The sequence below is a fragment of the Sinocyclocheilus grahami genome, unplaced genomic scaffold (assembly GCF_001515645.1).
Source record: "Sinocyclocheilus grahami isolate Dianchi unplaced genomic scaffold, SAMN03320097.WGS_v1.1 scaffold98.1, whole genome shotgun sequence".
NCBI classification, from domain to species: Eukaryota; Metazoa; Chordata; class Actinopteri; order Cypriniformes; family Cyprinidae; genus Sinocyclocheilus; species Sinocyclocheilus grahami.
The window spans coordinates 767,384-790,747 of NW_015505277.1; the positions used below are offsets into that span (position 1 = coordinate 767,384).

The 23,364-nt window shown below is 36.8% G+C and overlaps 1 protein-coding gene across 2 annotated transcripts in view; it reads left to right on the forward strand.

Annotated features, from left to right (window-relative positions):
• LOC107588021 (probable G-protein coupled receptor 158) overlaps positions 1-23,364 on the forward strand; it is a 113,657-nt gene that overhangs the window by 36,564 nt on the left and 53,729 nt on the right. For both annotated transcript variants that reach the window (XM_016276003.1, XM_016276004.1), the window contains exons 3-5: positions 13,516-13,618; positions 17,783-18,012; positions 22,112-22,180. In XM_016276003.1, the coding sequence (XP_016131489.1) occupies positions 13,516-13,618; positions 17,783-18,012; positions 22,112-22,180 (402 nt within the window). The remainder of the gene's footprint in view (positions 1-13,515; positions 13,619-17,782; positions 18,013-22,111; positions 22,181-23,364) is intronic.

Sequence of the window (23,364 nt, forward strand, 5' to 3'; positions counted from 1 at the left end):
ATGAACTGACACGCTTATATGCAGCATTCATTGAAACTGTCTTCATGTAGTATAGGTTGGAAAAAAAAAAGAATGCAAAAGGATTGCTGTTTCATATTGATTCTTGATACTGATTCTTGTATTGGGAGTCTGATCCAAGGCTTTCAAAGTAAACTGGAGTTTTATTGCACAGCCAGCCCGGTGAGTTCAGTCGAGTGTTAACACAGGAATCAAGAGAGCGAGGTCAGGAGAGGAGAGATGTAGAAAGAATCCGCTAGCGACACGAGGATGAGAAATGATGTCATCTCCCAGCATGAGGTCACATCACGTGCAGAAGAAGAGCTCTGCTGTATAAATAAAAACATGAGCTTCAGAAATACAACAAGACAGAGGACGAATGTACACTTAAATCATCAAATCACTGCATCCTGCATGTTTCAGCTTTATCTAGATTTAATCAGATTTTCTATGTCTAATCAACCTGTTTTTTGTTTCTTATTTGAGAAGTAGAGGTTCATGACAGAATGTGGTAGATGAACAATATTTACAATATATTTGCACAAATTTTAAGCAAATTTAAGCAAAATCATGAATATATCTGGGATTTTCCCATAAAGTTTAGAAAAGACTTGTCACTTTCATTGTCTTGTCACTTATGAGTAAAATCTATTTTTCAGTACAAAAATTTGCTTGCATCATCACACAAAAAATGTGGAATTTCATTTTTCATGTACATTTTTTTTGTTGTATGGTGTATGCTTTATAATAATAATAATAAGAATAATAATATCACAAAGCAGTGACATATTATTACAATTTAAAATAATTGTTTTCTATTGGAATATATATTAAAATTACAATTATTCCTGAAATGGCAAAGATGAATTCAGTGTTGCTTGATTTTTCAAAAATCATTCAAGATTTCAGAAATCGACTCAAGAAACATTTCTTATTATTAATGTTGAAACAAAAAAGGATTCCCAGGATTTTTTTTTTGATAAAAACAAAGTTTGATTAAAAACAGCCAAAGGGAAAAAAAGCAACAATGTAAAAGTCTGCCACTTTTAATTAATTTAATGATATAAAAAAAAAAAACATAAAAAAAAGCACCATACTGACCCTAAACAAAGTTTTGAATGGTTGTGTAAATCATTCTTACTCATTTAATGGAAAATAGTATTATTATTATTATTTATTACTTACATTACATTTTTTGACATTTTCAAACTAATGATTGAAATGATCCTTTCTCTGTTTAGAATCACGTTTAATCAATTTGCATAAATACTGAGATTTTAGCAAAAGCTATATATATATATATATATTAACTCACCCTTCAATGATAGTACCAAGTGTGTAGAATCAGTTACATTTTTGTATGCCTGTGAAAGAGGATCTCTCATATTAGCTTTCATGTGATTTTCATTTCTATCTGTATATGTGAAGTGAGATCTGCTGTTAGTGTGAGTGTCAGCTGCAGGTCTGGCTGTAAAAATAGCCTGATCTCCTCCATCCCCATGGGAGGCTTCCACTGCTGCAAACATCACAGCATATGCCATCCGGGGTTCCCATATGGCCCAGTGTAATCATGACACATATCCAGCAAACCCTAGCCTTGGTTGTTCGACATTGCTGTGTTGTGTTTCTGATATATCCTGATAAATTATGCCTAAAGGAATAGTTTAACCAAAAATAATAATTTTCTGAAAATTGACTCACCCTCAGGCCACCTAAGCTGAGTTTGTTTAATCAGAAATATAGCATTGCATCACTTGCTCACCAGTGGATCCTCTGCAGTGAATGGGTGCCGTCAGAATGAGAGTCCAAACAGCTGATAAAAACATCACAATAATCTACAAGTAACTTTAGCCCATTAGTGAATGTCTTGTGAAGTGAAAAGCTGTGTGTATTTAATAAACTAATCTATAATTTAGGCTTTTTAACTTCAAACCGTTGCTTCTGGCCAAAATATGAGCCCATAATAATACTTCCTCCAGTGAAATTCCCTGTTGTCCTCTAACATAAAATCCACCCACATACTGTATTTGTTTAGAACTGTTTTGGACTGTTTTCACTTGTAAACAGTGCTTGATCTGTGCATATTTCTCTTTTAATTCAGATGAGATGATTTTTTCACTGGAGAAATCAATTGTTAGAGGACGTATGTTTCAGCCAGACGGGATGGTTTAAAGTAAAATGTCTTGATGATGGATTTTTTTATTATAAACATGCAGCTTTTCGATTTACTAGATGTTAATTGATGGACTGGAGTGGTGTGGATTATTGTGATGTTTTTTATCAGCTGTTTGGACTCTCATTCTGACGGCACCCATTCACTGCAGAGCATCCATTGATGAGCAAGTGATGTAATGCTACATTTCTCCAAAATCTGTTCAATGAAGAGACAAATTCATCTACATCTTGGATAGTCTGAGGTTGAGTACATTTTAAGCAAATTTTTTTTTTTGGGTGAACTTCCATTCCTTTAAGTATGTGAACTATCACACCATGTTACAATTCTGTTTGCAGTCTTAAATTATGTTAATTATGTATATTTCTTCAGGGCAATCCTGATGTCACAATAAAACATTGATCCTAAAACCTAAAATCAGTTTATGTGGTTAAAGTTGTTTAACATTTGAATATAGACATTTATCGACCACACTTGAGTCAAGTTTATTAAACTTCATTAATGACTAAATATTTTTTTCATGGTTTATTTTTTTATTTGCTTGCTTGCTTAAATAAAATAACTCATTTGTAATAGTACAAATGCCTCAAAATAAGTACTTGATTATTGCTTGTAACTCTACGTTTCAGTCAATTTCTGGACAACACACTCAGTATATTATGCCTCATTTTAGTATTGATGAAATCTCTGTGACATTATGCTCTGACCTGATAATAATCCCAAACAATTAACAGCATTTTTCAGTGAAATACTGACCCCCTCACGACCCAAATACAGGGTCATCCCAGCTGTGGCCTGATGCTGCAATTAAAGAAGACGAGCTATTCCTGCCTAATGATGTTTGTCAGACAGGCAGAGGATGTGTCTTTGTTAAAGTGTAGCCTCCAGTCGTGTCTGTACGGCCCCCGGTGTAGCAGTGCTTGGGTGCATAGAGAATTAATCTGACTATGATTTAACTGGGAAATGACTTGAAGATTTAAATACGTGTGGCTAGAAATACACTTCCTTTTTTAGGCACATCATCAGGTGACACTAAGGCAGAATTAGTTCATCCAAAACACAAGAGTTGGTCTTTAAGGGATATTCTTTTGTTCTCATCCGATAGTGTCAGTACAGTTAAACAGTTAAAGTGTTGCCAGTTTGAGATATTGGGTTGATCGAGATATTTTGAATGCACCACGGAGACAGTGTTTACACTTTTCAGGGGAATCAACCTGTAGATGGCTTACTTATACTGTAGCTGCCTCTACCTATTAAGCTGAAATAGGAGAAAACACTGAAAATCCACTCATCGACGCCACAGAGACTTAATGAGCAGACAGAAACATGCTGCGCAGACTAGGGAAGCTGTAGGAAGACACCCAGAGCTCTATTTCCTTGTTGCGATGCACCTTTTGTTTACAATATCATCCTGGAAGCTGCTAGACATAAGCATATGGAGCAGATAGATTTAGTTGTTTTGATTCTCACCCTCAGCTGCTGTAGAGCCCACCCGAGGACTCGCATTAGCTCCAGAGCTGATCTGAGGCCAGATCTCAGCACACATTGTCTCTCGGTACGGCCAGCGTTTGACCCCACATGCTGGCCAACCCCTCCGTCCCGCTGCACGTGTCTGCTTTACTCTGTTCCTGGATCTGTCGGCCCGCAGAAGCAGGAGTGATGGGCTGCGTGCTGCTGTTCTATGTTTAGAAGCACTTTCAAAGGCCCTCCTGCTGGTTTAGACCGTCACAAAAATAGATCCACACCACAGCGTTATTGTTTCTCTACTCCCAGGCCAATTTGAGGTAGAGCTGTTTGCTTATGCTGGCATATTCTCCAATTTCTGCATGTGAGAGAGCATAAAAGTTGTCAAACAAACAATGCAAAGCTAATTAAAGCAACCTGCTATGGGTATAATAAATGAAGAGATAGTTAATGAAACCTAGGGCCGGGCGTTTACACTTGGAAGGTTTGTTTCGCTTAAACTCTGGTGCGATTGCTCTGTTAGTATGGTTCCTTTGAATAAGTGTTAATGCTTCCATCTAAACCTTGGTGCACACCAAACAAGCAGCCTTTTAAGGGAATCTTGGTCCACTTCCAAACAAACTTTGGTGCGGATTCAACTGATATATGAATGCAACAGAGACCAAAGACATCTAAATGAACCAAAACAGGATGTGATGTCACAAGATAACTGGTGCAATTGCTTTGTTTGTGTGGTTAATTCAATTAGTGTGAGCGCTGCCATCCGAACCTTGGTGCACACCAAACAAGCAGCCTTTTATGGAAATCTTGGTCCACTTCCAAACGAACTTTGGTGCAGTTCGACTGATAGATGAATGCATCTAAACGAGCCAAAAACATAATGTGATGGCCTGATGTGACCATACAAAAGAACCGTTATTTTGAATTCTTCACAAATTTTATAAGGTCTTCGCGAAAATACCATAATTTGTACATATGTCACACAAGCGTAACAAGTCCAGCACACAGCATTTGGATTTTTTGGGTGTTCCATTTTTGGATGTTCAGTAAGTTCACAAAACATATATCTTAACTCTTTCCCCGCCATTGATGGAATTTTCCGTCATTTATGAGACAGTGCTTCTCCACCGTTGATGGAATTTTCCAGCTTTCCATGTTTTCACAGGTGTACAGTAGGAGATGCTATTACGCATTTTCTGATATTGAAAGTCTGGAAATAAGCAAATGCTTTTGTAAGCAGATGAATATGTAAAAAAAAAGCGATCATCAAGATTAAACAGCATATAAATCAAAACTACCTAACGTTCGTTTGAAATTATATCGAACGTATCGAATGAAATGATGAACCAGTAAGTTGTTTAGAACTGTGCAAGCATTGGATCTGTTGATGGAGGCAATCTACAGCATCTATGTTCTGATCATAGTTCTGAATCTGATCCAGACATAATCTTTGAAGAAAAAAAAAAAAGATTTTCTCAGCTTTTTGTTCAAAATATTGCTTTTTTCATGAAACTGACTCACATTCAAGTGTTTATTTATTTATTTTTGCTTAAAAGCAGAGGTTCTGTTCTTTATTTTGGCATATTGCATGTTTGGCATGTTGCATATTCAAATATTCATACATCAAAATATTCTGGGGGCCATTCAACTTTTGTGAAAATTATAAAAAATGCTGGCAGTGGCTGACAACTTTCTAAAAAAAAAAAAAAACGCTGGCTGGGAAAGAGTTAAAAGCCATCCAATCAGGCTTTTTAATTGGTATCTTCTTTAGGTTCTCTGTTAAAAATGACAATGTGTGAATGCTAATCAAACCAGGACTAAATGTATCATTTTCTTTTTTGGTCTGGACCAAAAGAAGCAAGAGAGCAGAATTACAAGTGTAAATACACTGTTAGTCCATTTTTTTTTTTACATAGTTTGTTTGATGTCAGGATTTTTTTCAGGTCTGGCAATGTAAGTGTTATGTTTCATTGCTGATAACAGTTAATATTTCCTTAGTAACATAATTTTCACAAAACCAAATACATTTTCACAATGTATCAAACATCAGTCATGCTTGTTCTTTTGTTCAGAAAACTTTAGCTACGTTCCTGTAGCTCAAACAGTATAACATAGCACTAGCAGCTTTCTGTTGGTCAATACGACAAATCTGAGCCACCAATTTAAAGCTAAAGTGAAATTTTTGCCTCATACAAAAGTCCAGATTGTGCAGATTCGTAAAGACTCTTTCAATCATGAAAATGTATTCAAATGACAGTAAATAATGTGGTTGCACCTTAAATCACTTTGGACAGAAGCATATGTGTAAGTGTAATTTTAGTCAAGTTAGATATGTAAAACTGTTCTTTTATTTAGTTAATTTGGGCAGGATCGCACTGATCTATGGTTCTGGCTACATTTTCATCCAATAGTGGAATTTTGGGTAACACTTTACTTGAAGGGGTGTGCATAAGACTGACATGGCACCTTCATAATCATGACATGACACATGTCATGAATATGAAGGAGGTTTTATGCATGTTTATGACAACTGCCATTAAGTGTCATTCGCTCAGTTATGTCATTTTTAATGCAAATATGACATTATTTGACCTAACCCTACCCCTACCCTTACCCCTAACCATAGCCCATAACAAAGACATCTCAAACAATGTCATCTTTGCATTAAAAATTACATAACTGAGCGAATTACACGTAATGACAGTTGTCATATGTCACGGCAGAGAAGAGTCAGGATCCAAGTGCGAGTGCAAAGGTAAGGTTTATTTAGTAATCACAATAACGGAGACACAAGGTGATAATCCTCGGGTCCTGGTCAGAATCAGAGCTCCACTGAGAATCCCTTCAAGCACTGTGTTGAAAGACCGTCCGGACCCATGAACCGTGACATCATAAACATGCATAAAAAACCTTCATATTCATGACATGTGTCATGTCATGATTATGTAGGTGTCATGTCATGATTCTGAAGGTGTCATGTCAGTCTTATGCACGCCCCTTCAAGTAAAGTGTAACCGAATTTTGTGTTGGTATAACTTAGTTGACCCACATTGTTCAATAAACTTTTAATATGCTTCTGGAGTAAGGATCATATACAGTATGGAAGATAAAAGAGTGTCAGACATCAGTGCAGTTGGAGTCCTATTATTGGTCGAGTTGTTTGCAGGGACACAGGCATGTGTACGCAGATGGACCTCCTGGCAAGACAGTGTGACGCCGCCATTAAAAACCTCTAGCTCTGAGTGTGAGCAGTGTCACTGGGCCAATTAGCCTGTCACACAGACACACACACACACACACACACACACACACACTGACTGACAGCTGCCACAACTGTGCCTTTGACATTCACAAAAAGACTAAAAGAGAAAGCGAGAAACAGGGAGAGCATGCAAGAAACTGGTGGATGTCTGAGGATCACTGTGATTTATGGCTGGAAAGTTAGATCGATTTCACCTCTGCAAGCTGCGGGTCACTGTTGTAAAGATATTTTGTTTACTCTATTAGTTTTGGCATAGCATGGCCATTTCAGATGGCACAGACAAACATCAGTGACTGACTGCCCATTTTTATCAGCAGCCTCTATATTTCCCATTAATTTGATCCATAGGCATTTCAAAATATTATTCAGTTATGTACTAAGCTTGAGCCAAACCAGCTTGCTGTGAGATGAATCACATTAACATTGTGAATCACATTGCCAATTGATACAAAGAAAAAAGGTATTTGGAAATCAGATCAAAAAGGTAAAGGAGAGAGTATACTAAACATCCTTTGTTAAAAAAGAAGTAAAATATAGCATAGGCTACTTTTAAAAAGAGTAGTTATTGCTGAAATAATATACATAAAAAAATATACACTGATGCAAATCAAAGATGGGATACAATGAACTAAGAAAATATGTAAACCTATTAAAACCCTAATAAACATAAAATCATTATAATACACTAGCGGTTAACTTACAAAGTGCACTTTTTAAAACTGTACTTAAGTGTGTAATAAACCGTCTCTTTACTCTCTTTAAGTACACTGCAAGTACAGTTTTTAAAAATTAAGTACATCGTAAGTAGAGAATCCTCATGGTGGCTACCATTGGTTTTTCAGGAAAAAGATGGATAAATTTGTGCATATGGACATCAGTGAAGACTAGGGCTATCCATTTAATAATTCGAATTAAAATGATAATTTACACTCAATACGTTATTATTGCATACTGTCACAAATCAAGCCTCCGTGGCTCCCTCCGATCCCCACCAGAGGGAACCCTCACCGGAGTACTAACTGTTCCTTAGGACTTCATTTCCCATCATCCCATGCCTGACTTTGATTACTTGCACAGGTGCTGATCATTACCATGACTATATAAGCAGTGTCTGCCTTACCCTCTTTGCGAAGTCTTGTTTTGCTACTGCTGACATTTCTGAGCGTTTATACCTTGTTTGATTACCTGTTGCCTACCTGGATTGTTTAGACCTGTCTTGATTGTTCGCTGCCCGCCTCTTTGATCTTGCTCTGTGTTTGGAATTACTCTCTCCTCTGTCTGCCGCCAGCCTCGACCCCTTTGCATGGACTCTGGTTACGATTCTGCCTTGCCTACTTTACCCCTGTATGCTGTCGACTGAACTCCGCCTGTCTATTGTTAATAAAGCTGCACATGGATCCCAACGTCACTGAATCCTCATTACACATACTCTTTTATAATGTACTACACTATTGAGGTGCAGATAATTGCCACATTTGCAATAAGTAGTATAAATAGCAGAAAATCCTGCTAATTTAACATAGTGTAAATAGAATCTATCGCTATTTGCACTATTGCACTATTGCATTTATTGCTATTTACACTTAGTGCAAATAGCCACTGCCCTTATATGTACATTCTGTTTTAGGTGAATATTACAGCACAATTTTAGTACAAAGCTCTGTTTACAAAAGAAATATAAGGTAAGCAATTAAATGTTATATTGCAACCATATAAACATTTGTGCTGAATTAGAGAGGTACGTGAGTCCATAAATTTAAGCTATATTTCGGCTTCGTATTGTGTTTTGCAATCTGGTCAAACCTATTTTCCAAGTTTCTGCTTGTTAGACTTTGGTAATGCACGTCAAGTTCATTTATATAGCACATTTTGCGCACACACACACGCGCGCACACATACACACACACAGGGTGTTGTTTTCATGGTTTATGGGGACTCTCCATAGGTGTAATGGTTTTTATACTGTACAAACCGTATTTTCTATTGCCCTACACCAACCCTACCCCTAAACCTACCCCTCACAGGAAACTTTTTGCATTTTTAGATTAAAAAAAAACTAATTCTGAATTATTTATAAGCCTTTTGAATTACAGGGACACTGAAAATATACACGATGACAATAATATACTCAATGACCTGAAGGATCATGTGTGTTCATTCAAAGAAAGGTTTTCCTATTAATTAATTAGCAAAGAAAAGTCCTTCCCTTGTGGATTTTCCTTATGGGCAAGGAAGCGATTTTCTTCACCTAAATTCCAGGAGGTCGTAACTGTATCGGGTGTCAGGGTTGCCATGGAACCAGGGGCCTGTTCGGCTTCCTGGGGTGTTACAGAGTATTTGTTAAATCTAGCTAACAAAATATATATTGTGTGTTTGAGTGGTCCAGACGCTACAACCAAATGATACAGTATTTTCTATTCCCTAACCAAACCCTAACCTTAAACCTACCCCTTACAGAAAACCTGTTTGCATTGCTACACTTTCAGGTAAACATTATTTACTAGTTTTAATATTGTTTTTTCCCTCGTGGGGACTGCAGGCCGGTCCCCACAATGTGAAAAAATTTCAGGTTTTACTACTCTTGTGGGGACATTTGGTCCCCACAATGTAGCATAAACAAGTGTACACACACACACACACACACACACATACTGGTAATTTAATTTCACTTTCTCTGGCAGTTCTCTGGAATATTAAATATTGCCATAACAACTCTTTCTCTGCCAATGTTTTTTTTTTCTTCTTTTTGAAAAAAAGTTGCCCGTCACCTCCAGCATTTTTCATCATTTTCACAAAACTTTCATGGCCCCAAGAATATTTTGTTATATGAATATCTGAACATGTAATATGTCAAACAAAAGAACAGAGCTTTTGCCATTTTAATCTAGCTTCATGCATTATTTTTTTATCAACACTTGAATGTGGGAAAGTTTCATACAAAAATTGAACAAAGTCTGAGAAAATTGCATTTTTGGCTATTTTTAAGACTATTTTCAGATCAGATTCAGAACAATGATCAGAACATAGATGGTATCACTTCCAACAGTTCTCCCAAAACTTCCACAGTCCTATACCACTTCGTCGACATTTAATTCAATAACATTTGGCCGTTTTGATTTATATGCTGTTTAATGTTTGATGATCGCGTTATTTTACATATTCATCTGCTTACATATGCAATCTCTTGTTTCTGCTTTGTCTTTACCATGTTTTGATCCAGACATTCAGCACTCTTTCAGAAGATTTATAATAGCATCTCCTACTGTATAACAGTGAAAATTCCATCAATGGCGTGGAAAGAGTTGTCTTGCACACGTGAAAGATAAAATTAGCATTTCGGAGCTTTTACAACAAGTGTCAGCTGCTTTGGAACATCAGGAGAAGACATGAAGATGCTCGTGTCCCACTGCACTCTGAATGCACAGAGCAGTAAATATTATAACATATTAAATATCATAAACGTGTGACTAGTCGACTAAATGAATGATTAATAGTTGACTAGGAAAATCTTTGGTCAGGGCAGCCCTAGTGGAGACGGAGCTCCTTTATCTAAACCAATCCCTATATCCCTAGTCTTAGTCAATCAAATGGTCTTTCAAATGTTTCTAACTTTCTCACTCTGATTAAAAGTGAAAAGCGTGAAGGTGTGTAGAGCTACTGAATTCATCCTGTGTCCTCCCAGCGGCTTAGATCTGCCAGTGTCTCTGTCTACGATGTGTCTGTCTGGCTTTAATTAGGATAGAGTGTTCCCAGCTGAAGCTCTCACCTGCTCAATACTCATTGCATCAGCTCGCGCTCTATCAGAAGATCCTGTCCCTTCCTCTCAGTGTGGGCCAGAGTCTGTTTCTCTCATTTCGGGCAGAAGCTATTATCAGTTGTGTGATTCCTGAAGCTTTTATTGCAGGAATTGACTGAAGCTCAAGGGGTCAGTTCCTGGAGTACACAATGAATAATATTGGGAGTGTTGCTGTCTCTTTACTGGAAGTCAAGATATGCTTGATCTCGGCCTGGCTAAGGATAAAAGCCATAGCTCACAATGTGATGGCTAAGTGGAGAATACATGTAAATTCTAAATATTTAGGACAGTCATAACAACAATAACCAGATTAATGGCAAACCAGTGAACAGTTGTTCAGCTTTTGTTTTGACTCTGACTTTGACTCTGACTTAAAACCTGTATGTGTGTGTATATATGTATATATATATATATATATATACAGTATATTAAGTAACTTATATTTTTTCTAAGAACACGCATTGCTAATTACAGGTGCAAACAGAACCAGAAATAAAATTTGATTTCTCACTGTGCATCATCAACAAACTTCTCACTCCAGATAACTCCCTTCTGTTTACTGCATACTGAGTGAACTTAGGTCATTAAAACACTCGTTTATGCTACAGTGTGCCAACAATATTTTACTGTTACTGCCAATATAGCCTTTTGAAAACATGCTGCTGAAAATGACTTGTAATTTATATATTTATAATTTAGCTGTGAGCTCATAATGCTCTCTGGCCATTCTCCTGTGGCTATCTGTCTTCAAACCCTGATCCTATAGAAGCATGAAAGACAGAAATGGAGCCCTCTTCTCTCTAAAGATGGATTTGTGTAAGTGTTCTACCATTCTGTGCTTCATTAAGGCTGATGTTGCTACTGTTCTGCTCAAATATGAAGGCTTTGGCCCTTCATAGCTTGTTAAGTGTGTGCTGGAGTGGATCGGTATTGAGCTGGGGTCAACATGTCTGCTTTGGGCCCTGGACTGCAGTCACGAAACACTCAGGCCTGAAATACTGAGGATTATGATTACACACTCCCGCTTTTGACTTATTGTTTCATGAAGGAAACCTCTAGATACTAAATTAATTTTCTTTTTGAATTCAGCAAATGAGTCTGTCTTTAATTCAGATATTAATTATGTCTTGGCACACGCGAGGAAATCTGTGCCAAAACTGTACTTGTTTGAATATTATATATCAGAGGACTGTTTAAATCAGTTCAGTCAAACTCACACCGCTCTTATATTGAACCTGCTGAACAGCTTGCAGCTCTAGAGTCGGCAGCCCAGCCTCCCTAGTGGCTCTTTGCTATTAGTAGAAAGTTAGTCCTTTGTCTTTATTGACAGAGAAGAAGCTGTGTAGATCCTATAATTAAGCAATAAAGTACAAGCTATATAGCTCTGAATTTTCGCTCTGTTCCAAACCAGAGCTGTCTTGCTGTGTATTGCTTGCAGAGGCAGCTACAAAAGCATATTAACTGAAAAATAACACTCTAGCTACGTCTGAAATGGCATGTCGCCAGTAGGTACTGTATATGGTTTGAAACTTACTTTGTTGAAAAAGTATGCTGTAGTATGAATATCTCTTGTAGTTACTTTTTTATTACCGATAGCAATATTGCATAATTCTAGGTACTATATTTGATTTGAAACTTTTTTAACCATTAAAATAGTATTTTCTAGTGTGAATATAGCTAGTATTATATTATTACTGACATTAATATTGCATATTGTTAGTACACGCTAGATTTGGTTTGGAACTTTGCGATAAAAGTATGTTTTAGTAATATCACTAGTATGTACTATATTTAGTACTGCAATATCTCATCTTGCTATAGGTACTGTGATCCTGGACCACAAAACCAGTCATAAAGGTCCATTTGAAATTTACATACACCATCTGAAGGCTGAATAAATAAGCTTTCCATTGATGTATGGTTTGTTAGGATAAGACCATATTTGGCCGAGATAGTCCTTTGTGGAATCAGTGGAACAGTGGAATCTGAGGGTGCAAAAAAATCTAAATGTTGAGAAAATCGCCTTTAAAGTTATCCAAATGAAGTTCTTAGCAATGCATATTACTAATCACAAATTAAGTTTTAATATATTTACAGTAGGACATTTACAAAATATCTTCATGGAACATTATCTTTACTTAATATCCTAATGATTTTTGTCATAAAAAAAATCTATAATTTTGACCCATACATTTATTTTTGGCTATTTCTACAAATATACCCATTCTACTTAAGACTGGTTTTGTGGTCCAGGGTCACATATTTGGTTTTAAACCTCATGTGCAACTTTTAAAAAATGATGTTTCCCATTGTTTATTAATTTATTTATTTTAGAAGAATATATTCATCCTTTTATAAAATGTGCAAAAACATATTTAACGCAACATCAAGAGTTTTTTTTTTCATCTCCAAATAAATATATACACTGAAAATGAATGAATGATGTAGGAATTACATTTGAAACTCTTTTCACTTAGAAATTGCTAGTAAATTTCACAAATGATTACAAAGAAACCGCAAGTAACATTGAGTTATTCTTTACTGAATCTAACCTTTAACCTCTATATTGAATCATATACAAACATGCTGCATAAATGTGTTTTTTTTTTACTTCTGTGACTGTTCTTGAATGGCCCAGCCAGAGCCCTGACTTAAACCCAATTGAGCATCTCTGGAGAGACCTAAAAAATTCCTACATCATTCATTCATTTTCAGTGTATATATTTATTTGGAGATGAAAAAAAAACTCTTTTTCCAAGGTATATTTTCTTGCCTCCTGAAGGTACAGTTTTGATATTTCCATTCTCTCTCTTTTTTCCACAGTGTTTGCCCATCCCAGGTCATGGATTTGTGCTGGACAAGTATAAATGTCACTGCAAAAGCGGCTTTTATCATCCAAGCAGAGTTGCAGTCAATGGCTTTAAAAGTAAGTTGTATGTTAAAATGTTATGGAGTAGTGTATGTGTATTGTTTTAGAAGAAAAAATGTAATTTCAGGCAATCTTCATTACATTTCTTATAGCAGATGTTTTTATATTGTACTGTAGTAAGTGCTATGCTGAGCATATTGACAGAACAAGATATGAACTTTATGAACAAAATGTATGTTAGATGTTCATAATTAGGCTGCAACCACATTCTCATGAAAATGTTATTGATATTCTGTCTGTCCATATGTTTATCCATCTATACGTCCACACACACACACACACACACACACTAATAGCCTATATTTGGTGGCAGTCATGCGTAGCTGAATTTTTCCAGACTGATATGTAATTTCTCTATTTGGCTCTGTGTGTTTGTGGTCTTTTTGGCTGGTATATATAGTCTATTTTAATTTGCTTTAAAAAAAAAAAATTTTTTTTGTAATGTAATAAAGTGTTTTACTACAAATTATATTATTACCATAACTTGTCTGAAAAGTTATGGATTTCCAAATGCTGTAGCATTTGATGTGTCTCTTTTGCTTTATTGGCTTCTTTATTCAGTTGGCTTCTTTATTCCTTTATTCAGTGCTTTCTAGTTTAAATTATATTTTAAATTCCAGAGTTTCAGTTTTTAACCGCTGTGCAGTTTAGATGCAATATCTTGTATAAATATTTTACTCTACCCTCTCAGACATGCACAACAAAGTTTTTGAGCACTTAGCATACATGATGTAATTTGCCTCTAATCTCATTGGAGCACTACAAGACCACACCCCTTATGTTTAAAGGGTTATTTCATCCAAAAATGAAAATTAGCCTGTGTTTTACTCACCCTCGAAGCATCCTTAGGTGTATGTGACATTCTTCTTTCAGATGAATCCAATGGGACTTATATTAAAAATTATCCTGGCCCCTCCAAGCCTTTCAATGGGGGTAAGCAGGTGTTGGTTGTCAACAGTTCAGAAGACGTGAAATAAAGTGTGTGCATCTGTAATAAAACGTCCCTCACATGGCTCCGGGGGGTGAATAAAGGCCTCCTGTAGCGAATCCAATGCAGTTTTGTAAGATACATATCCATATTTCAAACGTAGTAAACACTTTTTTTTCTCACTTCCGCTGACTGTCATATGCGGAAGCCCTTCCGATTGGATTCATCTGAAAGAAGAAAGTCACATACACCTAGGATGCTTTGAACGTGAGTAAAACACGGGCTAATTTTCATTTTTGGGTGAACTAACCCTTTAATGAATTAGTTCTCTGCACAGAAACCCCTGTCACTCTAGGGTTTTCCCACAATGAACACTACAAAAACTTGCAGAAGCAAGAAGAGAGAGAGAGAGAGACATGTGACCAACAGTATGCTGGCAGTATCTGGCCCTCAGTAGGGGCCCCACCCCAGCACAGTTGACACCCACAGGGCTCTCCTTCCAGCCCTCCTTCACACCTCTCTGAACACAACATTATCCAATTCTAATTTGTTTTAATTTTTAATATTTTATACTACCCTCTCAAAACTGTTACTTTATACACAGAGGTTAATTTATTTTCCATTGTTTGTTTGCACTGTGAGGCTGGCATTATGCTCTAAGAATTCTGGCTATGTAAGACTATTCAAATTGGCCTGGAGCACTGAATAGTTTTGCTATGAGTTTGTAGTTGTGGTGAAAGTCAGAAACTTTTATCTGCTTTAAGAACAGATTGTAAAACTATTTTTCTGGATAAATAATGTTGATGTCTTACAGGCCTTCACTATCCCGGTTTATGTTAAGAATGCAATATTTTGTGTGTGTCTATCTATCTATCTATCTATCTATCTATCTATCTATCTATCTATCTATCTATCTATCTATCTATCTATCTATCTATCTATCTATCTATTTCTCATGCCATCAGTTAGATTTTTATTCCATATATCATAGTAAGATAACGTTAAAGGAACAGGTCACCTAAAATGAAAAGTCAGGCCCTCATGTTGTTCCAAACCTGTATGACTTTGTTTTGTTTTTTCGTGAAACACACACAAAAAAAGGCTTTTGCACTTGAAATAGTTAACCCTGGGAGATTCTAAATCACAGGTAAACAGAATTCTGGGTTATGTTATGTCACGTTTCACACTTCTCATAATTTACTCAGAGTTGACCATTAATCCTTGGTATATATTGCAGATTATCCCTGTAACTTAACTTTCATATTTGCACTGTCAGTGCCTTTGAATGAACAAACGCAGCATGCAACCTGTTTACATAACTGCTCTAGCACTGCACATCCTCATATTATATATTGTTTTTTTTTCCTTTACGGACTTTTCAGACTACAAAGGTAACAATAAAACAGTCTCTTCTTAACTCCAATTAACTTGTTTTCCTTCCCCATTTGACATGTTTCCCCTCAAATGCTGAAACAACTGTTTACACAATGTGCAGAGATTCTGTGACCATCTAAAACATGTGAATATGAGTCACAAGATAAGAGGATTAAGAGGGTTTCATAACCTCGGGTGAAAAGTCCCCACTACTAAACTGCAAGTGTGAAATGTTTCTTTACCCAAGGTTAAAAGCTGGATTTAGAATGACAGTAACCCAAGAAAAAGTGCAGTGTGAAAAGCCCTAAAGATAAGTATATAAAAAGCACAACAGAAATATCATGAATGCAGTCCATACAACTTGAGCACTATATTCAAAGTCTTCTACTCTTTTTCTTCAACACAGCCTACTTAGTCATCCTTGTACACATTTAAACTTAGGTCATGAAGAGAGTTCACACCAGGTTTGAGGAACTCACAATATAAGAATACAATTTAGGATATAATAAAATTCTGTCAATCTTTGTGTGTAGCACCTACTGCTCTGCAAATTCTTCTTAAGAATCCTGTTGTTATAAACAATCAATAACAGTTTTAATAGTGAATTTAATATAAAAAGTCTGCTATTAAAGAATGAAGCAGATAATAACTACTGTATATTGGGCTGACAGCAAACCTGCAGCCTGTAAGTGAGTGTCATTATTCACAAGTGACCTGTTTGATTGTAATGATTGAGAGTGGGTGCAAAATGGTTTGAGATAGTAGAAAATATGTGACCCTGGACCACAAAACCAGTCTTAAGTGTCAGTTTTTCAAAATTGAGATTTATACATCATCTGAAAGCTGAATAAATAAGCTTTCTATTGATGTATGCTTTGTTAGGATAGGACAATATTTGGCCGAGATACATGTATATGAATATCTGGAATCTGAGGGTGCAAAAAAATCTAAATATTGAGAAAATCGCCTTTAAAGTTATCCAAATGAAGTCCTTAGCAATGCATATTACTAATCAAAAATTAAGTTTTGATATATTTACAGTAGGAAATTTACAAAATATCTTCATGGAACATGATCTTTACTTAATATCCTAATGATTTTTGGCATAAAAGAAAAAATCTATCATTTTTTTACCCATGCAATGTATTTTTGGCTATTGCTACAAATATACCCCAGCGACTTAAGACTTGTTTTGTGGTCCAGGGTCACATATATTTTTGTACATTTAAATTTGGCAGACCTCTTTATCTAAATCAACTTACACTGTATTCATGGTATACACTTTTTCTGTTCATGCATAAGGATTCAAACTCATGACCTTGCAACATATTGTAGCATAGGAAACATTATACAATTCACCATTAAAATCCCACTGTTGTCACCTACTGGTGCCACTAACTAGTTGTTCTACAGTGTATTATCTTGCAGTGTGGGTAATCACTGACTGCCATTAAACAGCAAATACGTTTTTTATTTTAAATTTTCAATATTTTGATTTCTTAGTGATATCTCACTAAGAAATCAAAAAAGTAAAACTATTGAATACCATGAAATTGTCATCATGAAAAGATGTGAGATTTGTAACTGAGGCAGAAACAACTGGTGCATCAAAGTGACTGCCCAGATGGTGTGTACACACCCATCCACCCTGGCTAGCACATGAAACGGCGTGAGTTGCCTACTGATGAGACCACCAATCACTGGAGGGGAGGGTGGGCTGGACCGCTTTAAATGTCACGTCTGTGCTGCTAATTTCACGATTGTTTGCACTTTTTTGTGGGTGTGATTATAATGTATGCAAATGTAATGCAGAGTTGTTTAAATGAGCATAATGTAATATTATTTGATTTGTTTTCCAGGGAAAGCAACTGGGAAGGGCAAGGAGAGTTTGCCACATCACAGGGATGTTCCAGAAAGTTCCAGCTACTGTCTGCCCTGCCAAGAAGGCTGTGCTTTCTGCAAGGACGACGCGCCCTGTGTGGCCCGGGGTGAAGGCGCCCTGCGTATGGCAGTGCTCTCCTTTCAGGGCTTGTGCATGCTCATGGATTTCATCAGTATGGTGCTGCTCTACCATTTCCGCAGGAACAAGGTGAGCGTGTGCTGCCGGAGGGAGCTAATTAAGATGGCAATTGTTTCCGTGAAGCACATCCTGTTCTTATTGACACCGGGGTGTTTCCATGCTGAGTTACATTACAATTAGTCACTTGAATACCGAGTGTTAGGTAGTGACATTTTATTCCCTGTTAAATTAGAAAGCAGATGGTTTTGAGATACATTAGAGTTGCAAGTGTAATCTATATTGTGCAAACCAGGTTTATTGGAAATACATGCTTGTGGCTACATTTCAGCAAAATGATTTTTTGTTGCTTGCACGCTTTGCGACACATTCAAAGTGAAAAGTCCATTGAGTGGCACCAAAAGCGTGTTAAAATGTATCCAAAAGAAATGAAATATTCGGTGAATGGTGCTAAAAACTTCACTGCGTTTGAAAATAATGTTCCACCTATTCGATACCTAATCGATAGTAATTAACAAAAACAAGTTTAGTTTCAAATCAAATTAAATCACTAGCAAAAGCTTTTTTTTCCTTTCGTTAGGATATAATATTGTGCAAGGAACCACGTGAAAACAAGTCTTACTTAATTGATAATCTGCCTTTGTAATCAAAATTATTTTGTGACAAGGGATACAAATTGTTGGCATTTTACTTCCTCTAGTGTTCATTTCAGATGTAAACCGCAGTGAATTGTACATACAGTATAGGTACGTTTTTGGAGATTTGCAAAAATGCAGTTAGAGGCACATATTTGCAGTGAGCCTGGGTTTTCTTCATGTTTCAATATCTTTGTTTCCATCTGTCAACTCTGCTCTGTTGAATGTGTAATTAAATTCAACAATTGCAAAAGTACAATATACTAATCACTGTAGGTTGTCACTTTGGACATTGATTTTACTTCAAAATGTTAGGCAGCATGCCAAGGAGATAAGAAATGGTATATTTTAAGCTTATATTAGTTAATTAAGGAGATATTTAGAGCAGAAACAGGCTGAGACTCAAACAAGGTTGATAAAGGACAGAGAGAATGGAGTTCCGGGAGACTAAATGAATGGATTGCACCATTAGAGGGAAAGAGACAAAAACTGCAGAGGAATTACAGAGGAAGGAAAAAGAGGTGTTATTTGCTGCAAACTATTACTTTAGGAAAGGAAAGGGAGATCTATCTGTGTCTAGCTGTTCTTCACAGATAGATCTTATTCATCTGCAGTGTCATGGTGTTTTCCATTGTATCATATGTAAGGGGTATGCCAATTAATTCTCAAGCTTTAGTTTAGCTCAAACGGACTTGCTTGACACACAAGAAAGAACCTCATTGGTTCTCGCATGTCAAGCAAGCACCGAATTTAAATTTTGGGTTAATTGAACTTTTAAGATTTGTAACATTTTATTCCTAATTTTGTTTTATTTTTAGCTGTCACTTATGGCAAATGCCAGCACGATTCAGTTCAACTTGTAGTTTAACATTGACCTTCTCTTCAATGATGTCAGTTAATATCATGTCCAAACTCATGATTGTCTCTCCTTATAGGTTCATTAGGATTTTTTTTCTTTCTCAGGAGGAGTCTGTACAGATTAAAAATCCGGACAGCTTACTATAATTAGGACATTATTAATGTATATAGAGAGTATTTCAGAAGTGTATGCCACAAATGCTACTGTCTCAGCTTGAGCAGACATGCAGACTGTGGCCTGAGTAATAGTAGACTGGATTCACACTGACTGCGAGGAAGGTTCATTAATCCCTGCAGTGAGGCGCCGTTTAGGCTGTCGATATGTAGGGCACTCAGTTTTGATAGTGCCAGCATTTTAATTTACTCTGGAAGCATACTCCGTCTGGGCGCTGCCTGAAAGAGATCCATAAATGCTGGAGAAGTCTAAATGAAAGCGACAGAGTTAGGATTAGAAATTTTGCTCTGTTTCAGCTCACGCTGTCAAGTGCTTTCTATTGGCCGTTTGATTTCAGAAAGCATTTGACAGCTCACCTGTTGCCTCTTAATGGAATTCTCATTTTCTCTGCTTTAAAGGAGACATACCTGAGCCAGCTGCCCAAATGACATATACAAGCCACAGTGCCACACACAGAGAAAAAATAATAGTAAATTAGGCTAATTAATAATAAAGAAAATGGACACCTGTGGGTAATGTGACCACTTTTCACATTTGAGTTTTCCTCCCCTGAGATAGCATTTATCAATTACACTGGACCATAGAGGGTTAAAGCATCAATATTGTAACTTATTTGTAACTTTTGAACTTTTAATTTAGTGCAGTATTCACTGTAATTTTTGTCATTGCGACATTTTAGTGCAACCTTCACTAACAATTGCAGTTGACCACTCACAAAGAGCTTGATTGGCAGTCAATCTGACCAATCATAGCGCCGAATCCGCCATCTTGCTCGGCAAACAAATCAGACAGGAGAGTAGATTAATGTCGGTGGACCTAAACTGGAAAGATATTGTGTATTGCCGTCTTTCCGTGGTTGAAATAAAATAAGTTCTGATGTTCATTCATGTACATTTCATGCTTTGAAATGACGATCGGTTCACGTGTGCCGCTTGAACTTGGCAATACAGTGATTGGTCAATTGACCCTTCACAAAAACCCGCCCTCCTTAGTTACCGTTGCTTTGTTCAACAAGCCATGCCTCTCCCACACTACACACCATGTTCTCATACAGTAAAAAATACAAAACTCCGACAGACAAGACAGTAGGGTTGGGCCGATAGACGATGCCATCGTCCATCGCCTATGGCTGATAGACATCACGATGTTGAGCCGGCATCGTGATCCCCCCCCCCATTCCCCCTGCATCCCAATACCGTGTTCGAAAAGAAAATGACATGTAGGCAGAACCCCTAAAGGGAATAAATACGAGATGGGAGGAAAATACCGTATATATTTCAATATTTTTCCTCGCAGTAATATAATTGGTTATTATACTACATATATATTTCGGCATCAGGGAGCCGCTATTATACCTGGCATTGAAACTGGCATCGTGCTTTTGAATGCAAGATCACTTTTAGTTCCCCTTTCACTTTCAAGATTCATGATCGCATGTACTCTGTTTATACTATGGAGCGGGAGTACTTGCCACACATTTTACAAGATTATCTGCAAATCATTCGCCATCATCCTCAGTCATCTCTCCTTACTCTCTTTATGTGGTAAGTGAAATTGTATGTACTGTAATGTAACAGGCAACCGTTACACCGTGTCTACACCGGACGCGACAGTTATCATGTCGTGCCGCGCCGCATCAGCTAAAGTCTGTCTACACTGGATGCGACAAAGCGACCGTTGAAAATCATTTGAAATTTGTGTCAGCACGTCATAAATAGAACGCGGCAGCAGTTTACTGTCGGGGATTTGTCATGGCACGCCGCATCCAGTGTAGACAGCATCACTGATTATAATGAGTTCTATAGACTGATCTATATATAATAAATCTCTATTATAGATCAGTGGTTCTATAGTATTCCATGTGTTAGGAATCGTGTTTTCCCTTATAAGGAAGGATTCACGCTTCGGGCACACCCCCTAACTCTTCGCCCACACCCCTCCCCCCGCTCGCCCCCGCCGATGTCATCGTCCACCGCAATGTTTCACTGTAGACATCATCCGATGCCAATTTTATAGGCATCGCCCAACCCTACAAGACACACGTGAACCAATTGTCTTTCCATATTTACGTAAAGCACGAAGTAAACAGGAATGAACATCATAACGTATTTTATTTCAACCGTGTCAATACACACCATTTTTCAAGTTTAAGTCCACCGAAGTGAATCTACTCTCCTGACTGATCTGTTTGTCAGGCAAGATGGTGGATTTGGCGTTATGATTGCCTGTCAATCACATGTGGATTAAAATGAAATCAAGTTAATGTTGAGCGAATATTAAACAGAGCAGGGTTGTTCTAGGGCAAGGCATCAGTCTGAAAAGAACAAAGATGAATCAACTCCTATAAACACATTAGAATAGTCCTAGGAGAATGCATTTGTGCACAAAGGGATAAGTTATGCAGTAGTCACAAATGAATGGCTTTCCACTGACCCATTTCTAGCAAGAGAATAGTTTAAAGAGAGAGGTTTTCCAATGTGATGTTGTTTTTTATGTGTTTCAGAGTATCAGAGCATCAGGACTCATCCTGTTAGAGGCCATCTTGTTTGGAGCGCTCCTCCTGTACTTTCCGGTAAGCTTTCATGACCACAGTCATTTTTATTACGTACTTTATTACTTTAGGGGTGTTAAAATGAATGGCACTTTGGTGACTAATATCCTTAGACTTGTAGTGCAATGGAATATTGCCATTAGATGGAGAATGTCTTTTTAATGGCACTAATTTAAGCATTAAAGAAATGCTCTGGGATCATTTTGAGTTTAGCTCTATGGACTCCTGTCATGATCATTTAATGCTGTTAAATCTGGTAATTTATGCATGATATGTGTAAGAATAAGAAGGGACTTTTTACATGGAGAAAAGTCAGTTTACAGGATTTACATCAATGCTGCATTCACTGATGTTACGGATTTTTGTTAGAGCTCAGCTTGTTGATCCAGGAACATAAAATACAGCAAAAGTCACATTTGCAAAGGCATTGGCATTATAGAATGATACAGATGTTGGCATTGCACATGGAGCAAAATATGCACTGAAGCAATGTAGGATAAAATAAGGGCTGAGATATTTAATTGATGGACAGTCTCTGCTGTCCATGTGTCGATGAAGTATTGATTTAGACCGATGTCGTCGGTTGCTTTGTTCAGCAAAGCCTTTTGGCTCACAGTAATTGCAGTTTAGTGGCATACACATGAAGCTGTGGGCTTGTCTTAACATGGAAGTGTAAATGTAATTAAAGTGAACTGATTTAGAGGTTTGTAATTAAAGCAATTATCACATACAAGGTCCTGGAAAGTAATAATCTTTGAGATGAAGTTGGAATGATGGTGGAGGAGCATTTTAGCCATTTAATCGCTCTTTGTGTGACCGTAATTCCCTGTGCATAGAAAACAAATGCCTTTATCTGTTTGTTTGTTTTTTTACCTTTAGAAAAGTACCAGTTTATGATTTTTTTTATCATATGATTTTGGCCACTTGCAAATGTGTTTCTAAATCTGATATGTATCTCATATCTGACTTCTTGGGTGATTAGGTTTAGTAAGGTTAGTTATTCAAAAATACATAAAAAATGTAATTCATACAGACAGTGACTTGAATACACATCTGATATGATGAACATTTTTGAAATTCTAAATTAACATTCATTTTTTTTCCTTGGGTAGAGTAAAAGAAAAGTCCAGATAGTGTGTAATTGTTTAATTTTTAATGGATTTCTTGCACACAAAAAAAGTGTTATATTAGTATCATCAGTATTC